The following is a 22,958-nucleotide window of genomic DNA, read 5'->3' as shown; positions in this document are numbered from 1 at the left end:
AATAGGACAGGCAATTAACTTTCTTGTCAAATGGCAACTATAACTCAAGACTATTTCTTGCTCAAGTATCCATTTCTGTCTTAGATTCGGTCTTTATTTTGCAATTTGCAGATCTTGTCTATTATTACCTAAGCAGATTACTGGAATAAGATATCAGCATGCTATTAGCTTCGCTATAAAGCCTTTCAACGTGCTATATAAGATTAAGTTCTCTATGTGATAGCTTAGGAAATGTACATAAAAGGGAAAAAGCAAACCTTTTCAGGATAGTTTACAGAACCTAACAGTTCTCTTAATAATTTGGTGAGATAAGCCTTCAAGATGGGATTCGGTAAACTCTTCTGAAGGACTAAAACTGATTACATGAAAATCAAACATTTTCTGTGCTTGTATGAATGAGCAAAACTGGTAAAAATTGGTTCATCCCAACCCTAAAATGCTTTCTTTCAGCCCTAACTGCTCACCCCAGAAATGCCAGATTTGAGGTTACCTGTCATATACGTTACGATACATACAGTCTTTAACTGTACCTGCTACATTTTACATAGGACCCTGTGCCAGAGGTGTGCTGGATTGGTGATGCTCTCTTATTCTTAGTTTCTCTTTATAGTTCCATGTTTTATTTAGTATGTGCCACTGAGGCATCAGTCTGAAGAGAAAGGAATTTGAGTTTTCTTGTGTGCAGGCCGAGCTAGAATCTGCAGGATTTCCCTGTAAACCATCGCCAGTTGAATTAATAGGTTTGCTGCTTGCAGTGTTACCTTCCTCTGTGAGGAATCAGCAGATGAGATACACACATATGTGTTTGTGGCAGTCTCATTGCTTACCAGGTATCATTTCTCTCCCAAATTCCTCTCTTCTCCATACTTATCTCACTTCTGTCTGTTTCCTCAGTCATACACTAGCTTTCGTCTCCCATGCTCGTTCCTTTTTGTCTTATTCTCCCGATCAGCCATTTGCAGACTACTTCCTTTCAGCAACTGATCTTTCTTCTAGGCCAGCAAGTCCTTAACTCCGTTCTAGTTTTTCTGCAGTTCCCTCTTAGCTCTATTCTTAATTTGCACTCCCAAGTAGCATATTCGTCTCAAAGTAATACCCCGTCTAATGCAAATCTTAAGCCTAATTTGTCTTCATTTTAGTTAGGCAGATCCTCTATCTTTCTCTAGTGGAAGGGGACAGGTGTGTAAAAAGGGTATTACTGAAAGAGCAGGAGGTAAGTTTCTGAGTTTCAGGTAAAGTGTCTGTTCTATAATGGCAGGACAGAGTCTCCTAGTGCTTCACTGGGCTCTCAGATAAATTCCAGGATATTTAGCCTCTAAAATGAGAAAAATCAGAACTGAGAACGCGATGGCTTTGTTAGATTGCAGCATTCATTCATAGTAAAAGCAAGCAAGCACTTTCTGGCACAGAGTGGGATCCATATTTACCTTATGGATGTTATGATGTTTAAACATCTGATAAACCAGATACTTAAAAGCTGATTGCATGCAATAGTTGTCATGGATTACTTTTACTGTCAGCATGGAGAAACAGGCATTTTCAGAACTCAGCTCATCTTCATTATCGTAAGCATCTCTTAGAATCGGGGGAATCAGTCTCTGAAAGAATGTTACAGTTATCACCAGGGCAAGCCTGGAGTTAAGCTAAAGAAGCGTTAGGGTTTAAGAGAGAAAGTATAGCAAGGGCAACAGAATCCTGGTTTTATTGCATTGTGGCTGGACTTCCACATAAACTGTTACTGATGATATGGCTTTGAAACCAAACCTGATTGTTATCCTTGGTAGGCATCTGCATGTTACCTCATATATACTTTTTTTTTTAAGATGACTTTTCAGTGTATGATAGTCATATGAACTAGACAGTCCCCTGGTTACTTCGGCTGTATCTTGTGGGAGAGTTGTGCTGAGTGTGTGAAGGGAGACTTTGTAAGTCTGCAGAAATTAAAAAACAACCAACCAAACCAAAAACCCCACAATGAAACGATGTCACAGGAAATTGAAATTTCTGAACAGCCGATACAGTAGTATCATTTACAAAATGCTGCACTGTTGGGAAACCAAGGAAGAGTAAAAAGGCACAGTTAGAATACTTCGTCACTCTCCAAAATGGAAATGTTTCAGGTTATCTTATACTTGCAGTGTATACAATTATTAAACTACTAATAACTATGCTTTATTATACTAACACGATTAATCATTTTACTGCATATTTTAATTATATTTTCATTTGAGTTCCTTCAGAACTGTATTTCTGTTTTAGGGCTTACAGCAGAAAGATACTTAAATAAAAGTCCTTATTTGAAACTCCTAAGGAAACCAAGAGAATTACATATACGTGCTTACATATTGTCCTTTTTTAGGACACTAATTGAAATCCAGTTAATATTGTTAATAAAGATAAAAGGTATGTTTTAGAAACAGAAATGCTTTGTGGTAAAACTAGGTGTTCATAGCCTCCTCTGTGCTAGTACCTATGTCATACGTGTTGTTAGCTTGTGTTTGCTGTGTTTAAGATGCAGCTAGAGTTTTTGGCCAACTGTCCGCTATAAGCAGTGCAGTTCAACAGTTCCACAGTTAGGGTCATGTGTATCTGCAGTGGCGAGTGTTCTGCAGTTCATCATTTTGAAAATGGATTTGCGTTCAGAATTAATAACTTTGATCTGAAATGTCAACCCTGGTCCTGCAGCCAGGATTTGCAATGTTCTTTGGTGGAGGGGGGCATGGGAAGGTGTGCCTGGAGCTAACAACTGAACAGTTTCTTTTTGGCCCTGATGTTTTAGGGGTCTGCTACCATGTCTTTCTAGAAGGGGACTTCCAACCCCACGAACAACTGAACAGCCAGTCATTAGGGGAAAACATCACACTCGCTCAAGGTCGAGTGAGCACTCTAGTATCAGACCCTTATGCTCTGTACATCACCTAGCGCCCGGAGGGTCGGCGCCACCTTCTCCACTTCTGACAAGGTTGCTATTATGTGTACAGCACAGCTTTCATGTTCTGCCTCCCAGGTGTCAGTGTGGTGTTGTACTTTCCTGAGCATACATGGCGCGTTCACTCATTCTGGCACTGTAGATTATCCTTTCTTCATGGTATTTACACTTCTCCCATATCCTTTATGCCACCTATCTTCACCATCCAGATGGAACTTCTTGCTGTTGAACTTAAATAGTTATGCAATGTAAGAGTGAAAAATCGGCTGTGTTTTGTCCTTCCATTGTTGTGTTTTGTTCTGTATCCATATGAAAACTATCAAAGTATTTTTCTTAAACACTGTGCAGGAAATCACGTGCTGTTCACGCAGCTAACTCTGATCTTATAGGCTAAGAGAAAGTCAGTTGATCTATGTAGTGTGGAAGCCAACAGTATTTTGAACTTGCTCAGATGCGTTACTTAAAATTGCAAATTATCTACGTGCAAACTTAGTGTAGTTGATAAACAGTGCTTATCCACTATAGTGAGTGTGATGTTACTGTAACTGGCAAGGGCACTTAATAGTAAGCTCTCCCTGTCAGTGGTCTGCTTCTTCTCATCTTTGTTTTACTTTCTTAAATTTCTTCCCTAGTTATTAGAGGTGGCCCTACTTATTTTAAATGCAAACTTACCAGCGTTCCAAAGGTGTTTGATGTGTTACGCTCAGATGCTGTATCTATGTATAAGAAATCAAGTAGCCAAGGTGCTCTGAAATAGTGCTAGCTAGAATTCCGCCAAAGGGGTTTAGGATATTTACTTAGGTAAGAATATTAAAAATCTTGTACATTCTTTGCGCGTGCACACACACGCACCCCCTCAATAACAAGGTTAAAGGTCTTTTTCCTTCTTTGAGTTGATGGAAAAACAACACGTTATCCCACAGGAATAGATACTTGCTGTCCAGTTCTCTGTGGCCTTGTGCAATTATTGCATCAGCACAAAGGGAATACAAAAGTTAATAAAATACAGAGATGGCATTTTCTATTGCCCTTGTACCAGTGCAGGAGAACATACATAAATTGTGAGTCATAATCATAAATAGTTCTTAGAAAACTGCTTTCTCTTCAGTGGTTTTTGAGTAGTACTTCATTAAAAAAAACAAAACAAACAACAAAACAAAGGAAAACATTTCTCCTTAGTTGAAGGTAGTTAGAGAAATTAAACATAAGGCCTTGTAAATTTACTAGGTATCCAGACCTGAGTATGTGCATATGGCATGCACCAAATGCAAACTTCTTCAAACCCATCTTCAGTATATGCAACTTAATATGTGTTTAACGTTCAGAATATAAAAATTCTCTTAATTTGGGTTATTTTACTTTTATCTTCATTTCATTTGCAGAATACATCAACAAGGAAGTCCTACACAGTCTCCTCCTGCAGACACATCCTTCAGCAGTCGCAGGGGAAGACAGCTACCGCAAGTTCCAGTAAGAAGTGGCAGTATAGAGCAAGGTATCAAATAATGAGCTTATGATAGCTCAAACTCTTTGATTTCTTACCTTTTTTTACTTAAAGTCTACTTTCATACCTACGTGTTCAATCCTACAATTCTACCAATAAAGCAATAGAAGAGAATGAAAGCATATTTGTAGTCTTGGAAATCCAGTAGAGTTTGACCGGTGGATTATTACACATGGTTTAATTGCCTTAATTTTCTAGTATCCTTTTATGTTTGTCTGCTTTAAAATTTCTATTAGAGTCGTGGTAGTTTTCAACAAATATCTACTTTGTATTCAGCTAAAGAAATCAGGGGCAAAGATTTTGACAACATTCTGACAGTCTTACTCATTTCTTATTTTGTGGTTTATATTAATTGTTGTGCATTGTTAACATAGATTAATAATAAATATCACAAATCTGGTTTTCCTCTGGAGTTCATAGTTTAGTGATTAAAGAATGAAAATAGTCACCATGAGAAATGTAAAAGCACAGGTCATCAGCTCTTTCTTAAGAATAAACTGATCAGGCAAAGAGTGCTGCTCTTTTCTGAAAAAGACAATGTAGACCTAGTGGTTGTGGAAGATGTTTTTTACATACTAATATCAAATAAGTATGAATATTGCTGTTTCCTTTTCTAGCAACATACTGCACAGAGAGTATGAGCTATTATGGTAAAATGAAATGGCACAATGGATATTTGCACATTCAGGTTTTCTTCTGTGTTTAAAAAGCCTGTTTTCTCATTGACTACAAGCAACAACTGAGATTGCCATGTACCACAAGGTTTTCTTCTGTGTGGAAATTAAAGAAATGCTTCTAATGATGAAATATTGTAGTGCTTTACAGAACTGTTGGCAGACTGCTTTCTTTAGTAGGTAATGTTGCTGACCATGACCTTATCATGATAGGTCACCATAGGGGTTTTTTGTATGATGGCTTATATTAACATGCAATCAGCTTACATTAATTTAATGGCTTTGAGCTGTGATGGCATACTACACCTTCAATTAACACATATAAAAATGTATTCTTGTTTTATACATGTGTTTATTCAGAATGGTTAATATACTAATACAAGCGAGTTTTATTAATTTTGAACTTTACAGTCGAGTCCTCTCATTTTGCTTTGTAGTGAATCTAGGACTGTCTGGATTATAAACTAGTTACAAACTACATTTACAGCTTCTATTTCTGCATATTAGTAAGTTGGGAGCTTTTTAGGGAAATGTAATAAGTAATGAATTTCAAATTTCTTTCATGTTTCTTCTGCAATTTCAGAACTTGGTGCAATACATAACGATGAATCAGCTTTTAATTTAATTTTAAGTTGGCTTCCCTTTGGATATTCATCTATCATCTTTCTGCTGTTCTTGATAACTGGTGCGTTGAGAATAAAATACTAGTTTATGTTTTGTTAAAGACATTGGAAATGAATGTAGAACTTAACATGAAAATGAGTAGAAATGGGATGTATACAGAAGAGGAAAGAAAAAATGAAAGTTGAGCAGAAAGCTAAAGCTACTCTAGGTTTAGAAAGTTGTCAATACCGTGAACATTTGTAAAGTAAAGCTGTTTCACTGAACTCTTATTTACACTTGCGGTTGATATGCTTGCGTCTTATGTATAAAATGTACAAGTAGGATGTGACATGTCATTTACTTTGTTGTTATATATCATACTGCCTATGTCAATATGGCTGTATTACAGTACATGGAAATGAAGGCTAAAGAGATTTCCTTCTCTACATAGTACTTTGGTTTTGTCTAAGTGACTGGCTTGTCCTTTTGGAGGGGAGGTTTTCTGATTTTACCCATGTTTAACACTTTGTTCAAGCTGAGAATATATTTGCAGAGAAGTACTAAATTGAATAGATTTTATGAAATATTTTTAAATGGTTTTGTCAGTATCTTCTGAAATAAATATGATAGTATATATAAACTTTATACTACTGTAAGAAATTAAATTCAGTGAGGCTATAAGACCATAGCATTTGCTCTGATTTACAGTATCAAATTTTAATATCAGTTTCACCTCTTTAATCCTTTTCAAATGCGTATCAGGGTCAAATGGAGTGACTAGAAGTGATCTGACCCTAATGTAAGATTGAATCCAAAGCATATTGAGGTCTGTAAAAGATTTCCATTAACTGTACTTGGAACTGAATTGTGTCCTTAATGATTTAAATTCACAGTCACCATGGATATAGAAGATGTCAAAGTCTAGTGCAATATATAAATGTTATAGGGAGCATTTCAAAAGTCTTTGCATTTTCTTCATTTATAAATAAAGCTACTTCTTGGTGGTCAGTATTGACATCCTGTGTTTCAAGGAAACTCTGTATGATATACCATAAGGTATCATTTTTATAGTAAAGTACTTCTTTACACTCTATACAAATTCTGTTGTGTCAGGAGGGTTGAATACACACCTAAATACATACATCTATGAATCTATGTCTGTTTTACAAATCACAGTAATTGCTGTAAAAAGGTTGAATGTCTGTATATCAAGAGTGGATTTTTTATTTGCTGTTTGCATATTCAGGAGGCATAGAAGAATCCAATAAAGTAATTTTATTACTCTTCAAAGCTCTCATTATGGAACACATGAGAGTTAATGAAGGAGCACGAGACTGGTAGTGGTTTTCATCTCGAGAAACAGAGTGATATTTTAACACTTAATCTTAGATGAGGTTTTTACTCTCAATCTTCAACCTTTAGCTCTCAATTGTAAATGATCATATCCATGCTAATAAGGCTTCTTCTAGGACTGACATTGCATCTTGAGCATTCCATTTTGTCATTGTCAAGTTCAGACTAAAAAAATGGTCGTTTCCTTGTCTTTACTAGATGATGTTGTCTTAGTTACTGCTCTGGTCAGCAGGTTGAGAATCATAAAAAGTCAACTTGTGAGAAAATAAGGCAGTTTTAAAAGGTCCTTATTAGTAGACACACTTTATTAATAAAAAAAAAAATCTCATAGAAGTAATTCTTATAGAGAAGTCCAAAAGAGTGGTCCCTATTCCATTACAGAAATGGGGTTGGTACTACTGATCAGGAACAGAGAAAAAAATCTTAAATGTAGAGGAAAAAGTCCAATTTAAGGACTAAAACCTCAAAACAGCATAATTATGCATGCTAGCAAAAAAAAAAAAGGCTTCTTGGTGATTACGTTCTAAAGGGGATAGCAGCTTTGCCTAGTTTTGGAGTGGGGAGGGAGGTAGTTATTTTCACTTGGAACCGTTCTAACTAAATAGTATTTTTAGCAACTCCAGTACATGCAGACTTTTTAAAGTGGTTACATATAAGTTTGTAGGCTTCTGTAATTTTTAGGCAATGTAATTTTTATTTTAATCCCAGTGATATTGAAGGAAGACATGGCTGTATTTCTTTCCTTTGCGACCCTATCAGCAGTATTTCCTAGAGTGCAAGACACACTGGGATGTTATTGCAACTAAAGGTCTTGAGATGCTTGAATATTGAAAGTTAGTCTGGTGTAGGTGTGTCTGTGTGTGTTTTCAAAAAGTCACGAATTAGTAGTCATTACCCTAACTTATGCTACTTAAGAAGCATTTTTTATTTCTTTGTTTTAACTGATAATTTTGTAAAAGGACCTAATAATATGAAGATGTTTTGGCTCAGTGACTAAAGCAGTGAAATTCTAAGCTATGGTAAGGGGAAAACATTTCTCCTTAGTTGAAGGTAGTTAGAGAAATTAAACATAAGGCCTTGTAAATTTACTAGGTATCCAGACCTGAGTATGTGCATATGGCATGCACCAAATGCAAACTTCTTCAAACCCATCTTCAGTATATGCAACTTAATATGTGTTTAACGTTCAGAATATAAAAATTCTCTTAATTTGGGTTATTTTACTTTTATCTTCATTTCATTTGCAGAATACATCAACAAGGAAGTCCTACACAGTCTCCTCCTGCAGACACATCCTTCAGCAGTCGCAGGGGAAGACAGCTACCGCAAGTTCCAGTAAGAAGTGGCAGTATAGAGCAAGGTATCAAATAATGAGCTTATGATAGCTCAAACTCTTTGATTTCTTACCTTTTTTTACTTAAAGTCTACTTTCATACCTACGTGTTCAATCCTACAATTCTACCAATAAAGCAATAGAAGAGAATGAAAGCATATTTGTAGTCTTGGAAATCCAGTAGAGTTTGACCGGTGGATTATTACACATGGTTTAATTGCCTTAATTTTCTAGTATCCTTTTATGTTTGTCTGCTTTAAAATTTCTATTAGAGTCGTGGTAGTTTTCAACAAATATCTACTTTGTATTCAGCTAAAGAAATCAGGGGCAAAGATTTTGACAACATTCTGACAGTCTTACTCATTTCTTATTTTGTGGTTTATATTAATTGTTGTGCATTGTTAACATAGATTAATAATAAATATCACAAATCTGGTTTTCCTCTGGAGTTCATAGTTTAGTGATTAAAGAATGAAAATAGTCACCATGAGAAATGTAAAAGCACAGGTCATCAGCTCTTTCTTAAGAATAAACTGATCAGGCAAAGAGTGCTGCTCTTTTCTGAAAAAGACAATGTAGACCTAGTGGTTGTGGAAGATGTTTTTTACATACTAATATCAAATAAGTATGAATATTGCTGTTTCCTTTTCTAGCAACATACTGCACAGAGAGTATGAGCTATTATGGTAAAATGAAATGGCACAATGGATATTTGCACATTCAGGTTTTCTTCTGTGTTTAAAAAGCCTGTTTTCTCATTGACTACAAGCAACAACTGAGATTGCCATGTACCACAAGGTTTTCTTCTGTGTGGAAATTAAAGAAATGCTTCTAATGATGAAATATTGTAGTGCTTTACAGAACTGTTGGCAGACTGCTTTCTTTAGTAGGTAATGTTGCTGACCATGACCTTATCATGATAGGTCACCATAGGGGTTTTTTGTATGATGGCTTATATTAACATGCAATCAGCTTACATTAATTTAATGGCTTTGAGCTGTGATGGCATACTACACCTTCAATTAACACATATAAAAATGTATTCTTGTTTTATACATGTGTTTATTCAGAATGGTTAATATACTAATACAAGCGAGTTTTATTAATTTTGAACTTTACAGTCGAGTCCTCTCATTTTGCTTTGTAGTGAATCTAGGACTGTCTGGATTATAAACTAGTTACAAACTACATTTACAGCTTCTATTTCTGCATATTAGTAAGTTGGGAGCTTTTTAGGGAAATGTAATAAGTAATGAATTTCAAATTTCTTTCATGTTTCTTCTGCAATTTCAGAACTTGGTGCAATACATAACGATGAATCAGCTTTTAATTTAATTTTAAGTTGGCTTCCCTTTGGATATTCATCTATCATCTTTCTGCTGTTCTTGATAACTGGTGCGTTGAGAATAAAATACTAGTTTATGTTTTGTTAAAGACATTGGAAATGAATGTAGAACTTAACATGAAAATGAGTAGAAATGGGATGTATACAGAAGAGGAAAGAAAAAATGAAAGTTGAGCAGAAAGCTAAAGCTACTCTAGGTTTAGAAAGTTGTCAATACCGTGAACATTTGTAAAGTAAAGCTGTTTCACTGAACTCTTATTTACACTTGCGGTTGATATGCTTGCGTCTTATGTATAAAATGTACAAGTAGGATGTGACATGTCATTTACTTTGTTGTTATATATCATACTGCCTATGTCAATATGGCTGTATTACAGTACATGGAAATGAAGGCTAAAGAGATTTCCTTCTCTACATAGTACTTTGGTTTTGTCTAAGTGACTGGCTTGTCCTTTTGGAGGGGAGGTTTTCTGATTTTACCCATGTTTAACACTTTGTTCAAGCTGAGAATATATTTGCAGAGAAGTACTAAATTGAATAGATTTTATGAAATATTTTTAAATGGTTTTGTCAGTATCTTCTGAAATAAATATGATAGTATATATAAACTTTATACTACTGTAAGAAATTAAATTCAGTGAGGCTATAAGACCATAGCATTTGCTCTGATTTACAGTATCAAATTTTAATATCAGTTTCACCTCTTTAATCCTTTTCAAATGCGTATCAGGGTCAAATGGAGTGACTAGAAGTGATCTGACCCTAATGTAAGATTGAATCCAAAGCATATTGAGGTCTGTAAAAGATTTCCATTAACTGTACTTGGAACTGAATTGTGTCCTTAATGATTTAAATTCACAGTCACCATGGATATAGAAGATGTCAAAGTCTAGTGCAATATATAAATGTTATAGGGAGCATTTCAAAAGTCTTTGCATTTTCTTCATTTATAAATAAAGCTACTTCTTGGTGGTCAGTATTGACATCCTGTGTTTCAAGGAAACTCTGTATGATATACCATAAGGTATCATTTTTATAGTAAAGTACTTCTTTACACTCTATACAAATTCTGTTGTGTCAGGAGGGTTGAATACACACCTAAATACATACATCTATGAATCTATGTCTGTTTTACAAATCACAGTAATTGCTGTAAAAAGGTTGAATGTCTGTATATCAAGAGTGGATTTTTTATTTGCTGTTTGCATATTCAGGAGGCATAGAAGAATCCAATAAAGTAATTTTATTACTCTTCAAAGCTCTCATTATGGAACACATGAGAGTTAATGAAGGAGCACGAGACTGGTAGTGGTTTTCATCTCGAGAAACAGAGTGATATTTTAACACTTAATCTTAGATGAGGTTTTTACTCTCAATCTTCAACCTTTAGCTCTCAATTGTAAATGATCATATCCATGCTAATAAGGCTTCTTCTAGGACTGACATTGCATCTTGAGCATTCCATTTTGTCATTGTCAAGTTCAGACTAAAAAAATGGTCGTTTCCTTGTCTTTACTAGATGATGTTGTCTTAGTTACTGCTCTGGTCAGCAGGTTGAGAATCATAAAAAGTCAACTTGTGAGAAAATAAGGCAGTTTTAAAAGGTCCTTATTAGTAGACACACTTTATTAATAAAAAAAAAAATCTCATAGAAGTAATTCTTATAGAGAAGTCCAAAAGAGTGGTCCCTATTCCATTACAGAAATGGGGTTGGTACTACTGATCAGGAACAGAGAAAAAATCTTAAATGTAGAGGAAAAAGTCCAATTTAAGGACTAAAACCTCAAAACAGCATAATTATGCATGCTAGCAAAAAAAAAAAAGGCTTCTTGGTGATTACGTTCTAAAGGGGATAGCAGCTTTGCCTAGTTTTGGAGTGGGGAGGGAGGTAGTTATTTTCACTTGGAACCGTTCTAACTAAATAGTATTTTTAGCAACTCCAGTACATGCAGACTTTTTAAAGTGGTTACATATAAGTTTGTAGGCTTCTGTAATTTTTAGGCAATGTGATTTTTATTTTAATCCCAGTGATATTGAAGGAAGACATGGCTGTATTTCTTTCCTTTGCGACCCTATCAGCAGTATTTCCTAGAGTGCAAGACACACTGGGATGTTATTGCAACTAAAGGTCTTGAGATGCTTGAATATTGAAAGTTAGTCTGGTGTAGGTGTGTCTGTGTGTGTTTTCAAAAAGTCACGAATTAGTAGTCATTACCCTAACTTATGCTACTTAAGAAGCATTTTTTATTTCTTTGTTTTAACTGATAATTTTGTAAAAGGACCTAATAATATGAAGATGTTTTGGCTCAGTGACTAAAGCAGTGAAATTCTAAGCTATGGTAAGGACAATGCTGTGTTCTCAATATGTCATCCTGTGCCGAGCTGTAAGAGATTTGCATCAGTGGTTTTTTTATTTGCATCATGTTTGAGTGGAACTGTGCGTATCATTAAGAGGGGTGGGGATTCTGCTTTGACTTTGTTTTTCAACTGTTTCTATAACAACTTTGTTATGTAGTTGTATGGTTTTTAAATTATACTTTCATATAAAGCATATTTCTGCGATCTTTACTCAGTCCGTCCTCTGTCATTGCAACTATCAAACATCACAGGAATTCTTGCTTGAATAGGATTTGAGGGTAGGTCTCTACACTTTCGTATAATGGTTAATCATTGTATCGATCAAGGAAATTAATACAATCTGAAGATCTGTAGCATTTTTCTACACTCCTTTTTAGCTGCAGTAGATAATATTAGGGATAATATTAGGAAATCTAGCAAGTGAATAAGAGAAAACATATTATGTACTATTGAAATTTATGAACCAGCAAGATGAATGTGCAATGATTGCAGTATAGAAACGATCTTTAAGAGCTAATTCATGCAAAACAGGTCTTTCTCCCTGTATCTGCTTCCATTTGGCTCTTCACAGCATGGTTTCATGTTTCACAAGTCCTATAATGAGAGTAAGGTTTGTGATTATCAGCAGCCTGTTTACATGTAAAGAGCATCTGTAAACATAACTGAACTAGTGTGGTTGTATGTGTTTCCAGTGGCATCTGTTTACAGCAATAGGCCTTATGCAGTGACCTTTAGAACAGCAAAACTGCGACCAGCATTAAGTATTCCTGTATCTTAGCTCATGTTAGAAAAAGCTGCATAAGCTTTGTACATAGCTTGTATGCAGGGTGAGGTGCATGTGTGCGTGTGTGCTGCTGTTTCATGAGGGAAAACTACGTTGAAGACTCTACTGGCACTGAATGGGGATTACTTGTATAAAGTTCATGTGTATAATATCTGTACAAGTCTTTAATGGTAGTCACATCATAGAGCAATGAAGTTTTGTGATGTCCAATGTTTCCTTTTAACAAATAAGAATCAGAATTTCGTACAGAAAATCAGTATATTGTCAAATAATACATTTGAGTTGCAAATATCTTTTTATATTTAACCAACTTAAGATCCTAAAAAAAATGAATAGCTAATTAAAACTGTTCTGTGTATATGTACTTGATCATTGAAATGTCATTGCAGTGAGAGTATGGCTTGAGTAATGGTAAAAGATCAAACCCTTTCAGTTAAAACCTTTTTTCAGATCCATCAGTATAAAACTTGAGTGGCAAAAGAAAACAAATAAGTAGTTTCAAGTTTAGATTTTAGTCTTTTAGCGTTGTTTGTTTTGTCTTCATATTTCTGGTTTTATTTTGAAATTATTAGGTGGCACTGCATATTTTGAGGCAGCTTGTGGAATCTTTACACACGCTGGAGAGTATTTTTTCTCAGCATTGCTAACTCTTGCAAATGAGTTTAAGCCTCATAATCTTTTATGTTCTCCTTTAGGACCGATTTTCAATAGTCCAGTGGTTATTGAGTAGTAAAGATTTCAGTTAATAGAAAATAAATTTGTACACTTATTATTGCAGAAAAGGCTTCAGAATCTAAAACAGGGCTATGTGGTTCAGGAGTGAGAGTGACACTTAAAGCAATTTTAAAATTTTTATGTCATTCATAAATTTGGATATGGCAATACTGCTCGAGCGGAATACTTAGAGTCCACAATCTGGATCTCAGTAACTTCATTGTTCCTGTTAATTTTAAAGAAAAAATCTTTATTATTTGTCATGGTTTATCATTTTAATTTTCTACATTACTTTTACATATGCTGGAGTACTGCCTACTGTACATGCCATTGTCACATGTAACACATTTCTTTATCTAACTTTAAATTTGCTGATTTCTTTTTCTGTTTCCATCATTCCGTGCATTTAATTCATTGAAGAGCAAGAGACTTTTAACTCTTCCACAAAAGGTAAATATTTATGTAATTTTTTACAAATGTTTGGCAACTGTTAATACTGGCTTTTCCCTCAATATATTCCATGTCAGTATATAGTATTTAGTTAACAGTGTTTAACAAGCGAGAAGGTTGTTTCTCAAATATCTGTATGCTATCTGATGCCCCTCTTTAGAATCTGAAAATGGTTTCTCTTGTGATTTCTAATTTTCCAATTGAAATTCAATATACTGGATTTAACAGGAGTAGTCATGGGATTTTACATGGCTCAGAAGCTGCTCGATTGACTTAAAGTTCACTCAAAGACTGTGATTTTACCTAAGCTCTTCTTGAGCTCTGCACAACATCTGCTTCTAATGATGCAGCCATGGCTCTTGGCATCTGTGAAGGATGTTTCATAGGTCTAGGCATAGGAATAATTGAAGGGGATGATGGCCAGAAACTATCCTTCATATGCAGAGAGATTCTGAAGAATGAGCTGTGTTTTATTTGCATGACAAGCTCTTGACACTCAGAAAGTTAGTCATATTGCAGGGCAGGTTTCTGGAGGCAGACATACAGCGCTGACCTCCTATGAATTTGAACTCCTATGAATTCTCCATGTCTGTCCTGATACCAGTGAATCAGTGAGCTCAAACAACAGGTATCTAAGGCTGTCCCCCAAAGTGAAAAGTGTAGTCTGTCATGTCCCTATCGAGGCAAAGTTGCAGAGAAGTCCTTTTTTTTTTTTTTCCTTTTTGCTGAAAGTAGGAGTTATCTCAAAATCAGAATAAAGCTTGGAGAGAAAAAATGAAAAAAATAATCCTTTTTAATATTAACAGCAAAATACAATGTTGCATAAACATTAATAGCACAGATTAACCTTTTCTGACCTTTAGTCCTGAGTCCTGGAGATCTTGGGAAATTCTGGTCTGAATACAGGCTTTGATGGGTCAAAGCCAAATTGTGAGTTGAACTTGAATCAGAATGTCTTTCTGAAGGGGTGAATCCCACTGATGCATTCATACTTGCTTAGGTAAAAATACAGCAGCTGTTCCACTAGCTACAAACTCCAATACCCACGCCGATACTCAGGAGTGTTTTCATGATAATGTTAAAAAAAAAAAAAAAGGTGAAAAAGAAATAGTATTTAATTTAGGTATTAGCAATTACAGGTTATTTTGCAGTATTAAGAATGTGCTATGAAATGTCTTAAGAAAGTGCTAAGAATGGTTGATTTTACAAATTATTTCGGTGATTTTTGCTTTCTTCAGTATTTATATTTCTCTCAAACAGAACAATACAAATCAGTCATGCCAGTTTGTTGTTTATGCCTCTTTCAAATTCACGAACCTTGCCCTGTGATTTGGACTGCTGTGGATGTTTCTTTGTTTAAAATAATTGACTTTATGCAGACAAACTAGACCATGCCTGTAACAGGTTTGTAAAAGAGCTTGTTTCCACAAGATTTGGATGGATCTGACCCAAGATTTGGGAGTGTGTAGAAGGTGGTGGGATCTCTATGTGCACAGATTCCCCTGCCTCAAGGGAGCTGAATGCATATGCAGCCTGGAGGCAGAGAAAAGAATTGGGCAAAAGTGGAGCGCTGGCAGTTCTGGGGGACCACAAATAACTTAAGTTGAGCTGACTTACACTAGTAGCCCACTGTCACCTCTGACTTTCCCCAGTGCAGAATAAGAGACAAAAAGAATAAACAGTAGGTGAATGGGAGATGGGGATGGGGGAGGGGGGTTTACAGTATATTATGTAACGAGACATAGGTATGAAGGAAAGCGTATACTACAGATATGAACAACACCGACCAGATAAATGTACAACAAAGAAATCAAGCATCTGTTCCACTTAATCAATGGGGAAGGGTTGTGATAAGGTCTTCAGCGGGTTACTAAAATGCTGACTCGGATTGCTTCCAAAACCAGTGGTTTACCTTTTTCAAATTTTTTAGAAATACATGTTTGCTTTCTTGTTGTTTTCTTTTAAATAGAAGCTTGTATTTGGATCATCCTTGAAACGCTTTGAGGAAGAACTGAGTGTTGCATCAGCCGGTTCAGATTCTTATATTGGCTTATCTTCCTTCTGGAGTGAGTTATTAAACTCAAGGTGGTCACCATGCTTCTGTGTGTACTGAGGGATCCAAGCTCACTTCCCAGCTTGACAAGCTGAGTATGTGCTTTGGTCATGCCTCAGTTCTGATCTGGGAGGAGGCCCAGAGCAGTATCAGCTCCCATGGAAAGGAAACCCGTGCACACAAGCTTAAAGGAGCCACAGCATGTTCTAGTCAGGTACAGGGACCAGGGCTGCAGAGCAGGCTTCAGAGACCATCTCCCTCACTATCTGCACGTTGCTGATAAGTACCTTTTGAAGTCATATATGTAGAGAAGTGGAAACAACTTTTTTATCTTAGCAACAAATTGATTTGTCAGTGTTACTGACCTTATATTTCAAAACATTCATCTGCTCATGATTTCAAAATTTTGTGTGTTTTTTAAATTTCAAAGTAGAGTTTGCTGTGGATTTTTAAAGTCATGAAACCTACCACAGGGATACTTTGTGTGTGCATATTGCAAAACTAATCCCAAAGGCTGAACAGAAATAACCTGGAGACTCTCTGTATTATTTCTGAAATGCTTCATCCTGGTCCAACATCAATGTGAGTTCTCTCCCCTGCGCAGCCCAGCCAGCTCTCCCGTGAATGCTCCCCTGCCCTCTCATTTCCCTTGCCCACTGCACTGGTGGATTCTCCCATCCAAATCTCATCACTGCTTTATTCCCCTGCCTTTGTGCTGGACATTGGTTCTGCGTAGTTTCTTCTCCAGCCTCCACCTCTCACTTCCTCAATCCAGATACTGTTTTTTTCCCCTGATTCCTATCCAGAGAGCATCTAAGCGGCACAGAGGGATGAAGCTTCTGGCTTCTGCAGCGTAGAAACACTAAGTGTACATACCTCTAGACTGCACTGTAGCTGTAGCTGTTTGTCATTGTTCAACTTTTCTTCTTAGTATGAAGACTTAGACTGAAGAATAGGTCAGATCTCTGTTGGCTTCTGGGATAAGTGCAGTTCCCTGTTGCCCTGCCAGAACCTGCTGTTTGTGCTCCAGAAACACTGTTACTGTAAAATAGTTTTTATGAAATAAATTTTCATTTCAACTTATTTTTCAGTAGCTTCCTTGTGTAAGCAAATGTTTCTATCATTTTAGACTTTCAGACTTTTTCCCTTAAAGTTTGCATCATAAATGGTGTGTGATATCTGCTGGTAAGGGTTACAGCCATCTGAAATTTTTATGCTGATTTCTTCTTGTTCTGTAGCTTACTCCAGCAATTAATAGTGCAGGTAAGACTTTGAGGATTTCCAAATTGTACTGTTTGCTTACACCTCCTTTCTGTCTTCACCATCTTGAACAGAAATATAAACTGCCTAAAGAGCAAATTCTGTGTTTGTTGCAGACATCACAGAAAATGGTATAGCCAGTCCTAAGGCATCCATAGGTTTTCTGTAGTCTATAAAAGACCAATATAGTTATCAGTTTTGATCACAGACCAGGTAATGGCACCAGTTGTTCTTGGCATTAAGCCCATACCTGGGTTTGAGCAAGAATGTCCTTTAGAAAGGTATTTTCACTTAATGACTGCAAGTGATGGAAAATTGTTCCTGTGTTTAACCTCCTGACTTTAAATATACGTCTTAGTACTTACATGTTTATCTGACGTTATCGAACTTCTTCATAGCTACTCGGCATTATTATACCTGTGTCTGCTAACTTGAAGAGCCTTCTACTGTTAGAAAACTTCCCACAGTCAAGCCATATTTGCCTTCTTTTTAATCATTTCTTAAATCTGTTTCTGCAAGACCATGCCCTGGACTGTGTATAATTCTCATGACTTCTCCCTAAATCTTTTTTACCAACAGTATGCTTTGAATGATAGTCTTCCTTAGATAAATTGAGTATCTTCCAGTTTCCATGTTTTTCTTTTAATGTCCTAAAACTCCCTATTTCTTTATGGCATTTAAGCATTTGTTGTTCCTTTTGTAAGGAACATAAAGGCTTATTTTCATGTACCTTGCCAAAATTTCCTTTCTCCTTTCTTGCTTTATTATTTGCTATATAGCAACAAGTCTCCACTTCAGAGAGAGTGACATTTTTCTGGAGATACATGTATAGCATTTACAGCAGTTCAGTTTTGGGTGGAAGGTGTTTTTTCTTGGAATTTGGTGATGGTCAAGAATCCAAGATGGTCACATTACTACACAGGAGGTAGTTTCAGTGCTAAAACAACTCTAATCCTTTTTTCCAAACGTATGAGTTCTTTTTAGATGTTATTTATTGTCAAGTTTCAAAGCTTTCCAAAGTCTACAGAATGTAGAGTCTCTTTGATGATTGTTACAATGTGAAAGAGGTGGATATCTAAATAGGTAAGCTCAGGAACTAAAAACTAGTGCTAGAAACGCAGCTACAGCATTTTCGCTTTTCCTTGCTAGTTCAGTATTGCTGCATGTGGCACAATCCTTATTTAAATGAGCCCACATATGTTTCATACATTATGCTATGAGCTTAATAGATAGATGTTTATAGCATCATGCCATTTAAGAAATTTTGCAAATAACATATAGTTTAGCACCTCTTTAAAACCTTAAATAAGGGACTTAAAACCTCAAAATTACTTCATTTTCTTTTGCACTGGTCACTACTGTTAGTGCAGCTTTTGTAGCTCTCAGTGTTTTTCATAGGATTGGTCTCTTGTTGATACCAATGCAGGTTGAATTTATTTTAAAGTCAGATTTCATGTATTGCTAGATTCACATTCTGGATTCTAGCCAGGTCTAACCTCTCTATCAGTTGAACAGCAGATAGGGGTCGAAATGTGCCCATTCTAGTTCTCTGAGGACAGAAATAAAGATGAGGATTATCAACTAGTTAATGCCATCAGATATAACTCTATAAACCTTACCATAGTGCTGACATATTAAAAGGAGTATAAAAATTCTTAGTAAAGAGATAATTTCTTAGAATAATTAAGAAATGGCCATCTCCTTTAAGAAAAAAACAACTGTTGGCCTGTCATAATTTTCTCTGAGAGTAGGTTGCAGGCTGAAAATGAGAGAGCTGTAGCTATTTTCTTTAGTTTATTCCCTACCTCCTTTAAGTAACATATTACAGATTTGCATATTTTAGACAATCGAAGGAGAGCATGTATCATATAGGCTGTCAATAAAATAAGAAAATCACATTCCTTATGGTGGAAACATTTTCCAAAAAGTGCCTTTAAATTAATCAAAACTTCTTTTATCACAAGAAATACAAGCAAGTTTTTTGATTACTTTATGAATAAAAAAACCTATTCCATTATGTGCATATGTTCTTTTACTAACACCATGATCACCTCTACAAAGATTGGAAATCCAGATGTTTAGTTGTACTTCCAGCATATAGCATATTTAGAATCCTGTAAGATCTGTTATGAATTACAGTACAGGGTGCACAGACTTCACAAGGATGTTTCTTGAATGACATGTGAGGAGGAGACCCAGGAGGAGCTGATGGACCTGCTAGCCTATGGGATAGGAGACGGTCTTAATCTTTGTAGACTATGTCTTCTTCCTTTGAATATCATTCACGGTGGAAGCCAGATGGGACTTAGCAGTGAGCTGAGTAATAAACTGAGCAACAGCTAAAGGAACTTTTGTTTGATGGAAGACCACACTGGGCAGTTAATTCTTGGTAGCTTGGTATGGTGGGTTGACCCAAGCCAGCAACCAAGCACCCACCATCCATGCACTCACTCTACCCTCCACAGTGAGATGGGGGAGAGAATTGGAAGAGCAGAAGTGAGTAAATCTTGTGGGCCAGGATAACAACAGTTTAATAAGTGAAGAGAAAAAATGAAAAAAACCCCAACCAACAAACCCACTACCAAGTGATACAAAAGCAATCACTCACCACCTCCCACCAGCAGGCCAACGCTCAGCCAGTCTCTGAGCAACAGCTTCCTTAGAAAGACTACCCCCAATTCTATTGCTGAGGATGATGCTATAAGGTATGGAACATCCCTTTGGTCATTTGGGGTCAGCTGTCCCAGCTGTTTCCTCTCCCAGTCTCCAGCCTGTTTGCTGGGGGGCAGGCAGCATGAGAAACACAGAAGGCCTTGGTGCTGTGCAGGCACTGTTCAGCAAATGCTAAAACATCAGTGTGTTATCAACACTGTTTTAGTCACAAGTCCAAAACTCAGCACCATACGGGCTGCTGTGAAGAAAATTACCTCCATCCCAGCCAGACCCAGTACACTTGGGATTACAGGAGTCAGACCAGATCATAAATATGGTAATGGAGTTGAAGTATAACATTTTGATTCCATTCGTATGTCTGTCTTTTCTCTCCTGCATGGCTTGATTGTTTATGTACATCATTGTTGTACAACCTTCACATGGTTTACATAAGAAAACCCATTGTAGTAAGAGCTTTAGCTCTAAACTTGCACTCCTTATCTAAGCAGTCTGCTTACTGAGTTCTCTTCTTTCAATTACTTCTTATACTGATTGAACTCACATCTGAATCAGCAGCTCTTGAAGAGATGAGAGTGACTGCTCTTTCAAGTGTGACTTGTGACACCAAAGAGAGTAACACATTGGCACAACTGATATTGATGGTAGTTCTACCACTAATTTCAGATGTTTGTGGTAAATCTCCATATTTTGAATTCTAGGGCCTCTGTAGAATTTAGAGGTCTTGGGATTACAGTGCTTCGATATGTAAATTGCTGTGTAGTCCTACCTCTCAAGAGCTCCAGGAAAGGCACTCTGTAAATACTGATGCCCTAAAAGAAAGTAGAACCATATTTTTCTGAGAGACAGGTTAAGTTCTTGAAGTATTGTTTATGTCAAATTTTCGTTACCTGTGGTAACCAACTGTGTTCCGAGAAAGTAATGTGATCGTATGGTGGTGTTACCTATGGTTGTTACAGCTTCTGCTAATGTGCTTTTGCTCCTGTGTTAGATTTTTTTCTGCTTCTTGTGATTAACATGTAAAGAGTATATCAGGCTACTTATCAGGCAGATAAAATTTTCCATCACAGAATTGAGCTAGATACAACATACGTTCAGATGTGCATGGTAAACAAACCTGAAAGGAACACAGTTGTATTTTATAGAGCAGGCTTACATTTCACACAGTTGCTTGCTTAGAAATACATTACCAGCTAATTGGTGAGCTAAATAGATTTTACTCCATGCACAAAACTAAATTTCTCCGCTAGAGAATTTAGCTTTACTTCACAGTCCTCATTAATTGTTCTCATGTTATTTTATATAATGATACCTAATCATGCAAAACAGAACATAAGCATGGCGTTAAGGTTAAGGATTTAAACATAACAAAAATCAAGCATTACTGAGTTAGGGTTGAATGTTTACCCAGCTTTGACTGCAGTAGTTCTCACATGTAGTCACTGAAATAGCATCTCGTTACATAATAGAATATTCTTTCTCAGGTATCGTAAGTAATACAGAGTAACGTTCTTTCATATAAATTATTTAGTATAACCTACAGTTGACAGGGTGAAACACCTAAAAGTCACACGGTGAGAGGGTTATTTTTTAGAGTAACTGTGATCTGTGCACCATACACATATAGGGCTAAATTTTTAAAGGGGTCTCAAATTTCCCTCTGATTTTATATCCTCAGTCTATTTCATGCATGTATGATAGGATTAAGATATCTGAGTTTTTGACTTCAGTCACTAATTGATATATCTTAATCCTTTCATATCTGTCCGTAAAATAAGAGGCCATCTTTAAAAATTTCACCTAAAGTGCTCAATTTTGCCTTCAGATACCTCCATGCAACTTCCATTGAAGTAATTGGAGCTGTGCCTGCATATCTGATGGTGGAACTGGACTCATTGCAATTAAGGTACACATTTACCGACATAATTAGTCATCTGGAATAATCGCTGGGCCCAGTGTGACATTCTGCATGTGCAGGATTTCCTAGATTGGACCCTCTGCGTGTGGGAGATTGAAGATTACGATGATACTTTATTCCTTGCCTTAAATTTGTAGCTATAGCAGAACTTTAATGTCATTTGCTGTATTTAATTTTCCTATTTTAAATAAGAAATGTGGAAGGAGGACATGAAAACAACATATTTTTCACAGTGATGTCTTTGTATATTTCTTCATACCCAACCAGCGCACAGACATTCCATGATTTCCACGAACACGTTACGGATGGTACGTGCATGCACAATCGCGATTTGTGCAACAGCGCAAGTTTAAAGTATCCAACCCTGAGTGTACTGCTTTCTTTTTGTATCTTTGTGCTCACAAAGCACAAACAAAAAGTAGATGTGTACGGAATCCCACAGTTAACTAGCAGCATAAAACCCAGATATGATAACATTGGTATCTCTTAATTCACAGTACAGATCTGTAAGCAACTTCTTAGCATACTTATTTTCCCCTAATTTAAAATTCTCCGTGTTTTGTGATTGATTTCATGGAGCTTTTAAATTGGTGTCTCTCTCCTGTCACTGATCTGAGGAGGGGCTGTTTACAAAAATCTTGACTTTTAAAACTAATTGTTTTGGAAGAGTCATATAAATCCATGGCTGAGCCAAAAGCAGAAGATTTTGCAGAGGTTTTCCCAAATAAAATGCCAGTCTTGAATTTGTGACCACACAATAAGTTCCAGCTAAAAGAAGTTGTTCTGGGATGTTATAACCTGTTAAGACACAGTGAACATAGTGAGTACTGCTGTGATGTAGAATAGTGACTGATGAATATTTGGGTCTAGATCTAGAACTGTTAAAAAGTGCCAGTTTTCAAGGTATTGGTTTTATTGGTATTCCTTTGCATTTATAGTGCTACCAAGTTTAAGAATGGCAGATTATATAGTTCCCTCTGAAAATTATCCATTACCACAAAGGTTAACTT

The 22,958-nt window shown here is 36.3% G+C and overlaps 1 protein-coding gene across 1 annotated transcript in view; it reads left to right on the top strand.

The window, feature by feature from the left end:
• The window catches only part of RIMS1 (regulating synaptic membrane exocytosis 1), a 233,975-nt gene that overhangs the window by 125,973 nt on the left and 85,044 nt on the right, over positions 1-22,958 (top strand). The window contains exon 20 of the mRNA XM_009333153.1: positions 4,312-4,424. Within this exon, the coding sequence (XP_009331428.1) occupies positions 4,312-4,424 (113 nt within the window). The remainder of the gene's footprint in view (positions 1-4,311; positions 4,425-22,958) is intronic.

The sequence above is a fragment of the Pygoscelis adeliae genome, unplaced genomic scaffold (assembly GCF_000699105.1).
Source record: "Pygoscelis adeliae isolate BGI_AS28 unplaced genomic scaffold, ASM69910v1 Scaffold57, whole genome shotgun sequence".
NCBI classification, from domain to species: Eukaryota; Metazoa; Chordata; class Aves; order Sphenisciformes; family Spheniscidae; genus Pygoscelis; species Pygoscelis adeliae.
Note: the sequence above shows the minus strand (reverse complement) of the source record. Positions and strands in the feature narration are given on the sequence as shown.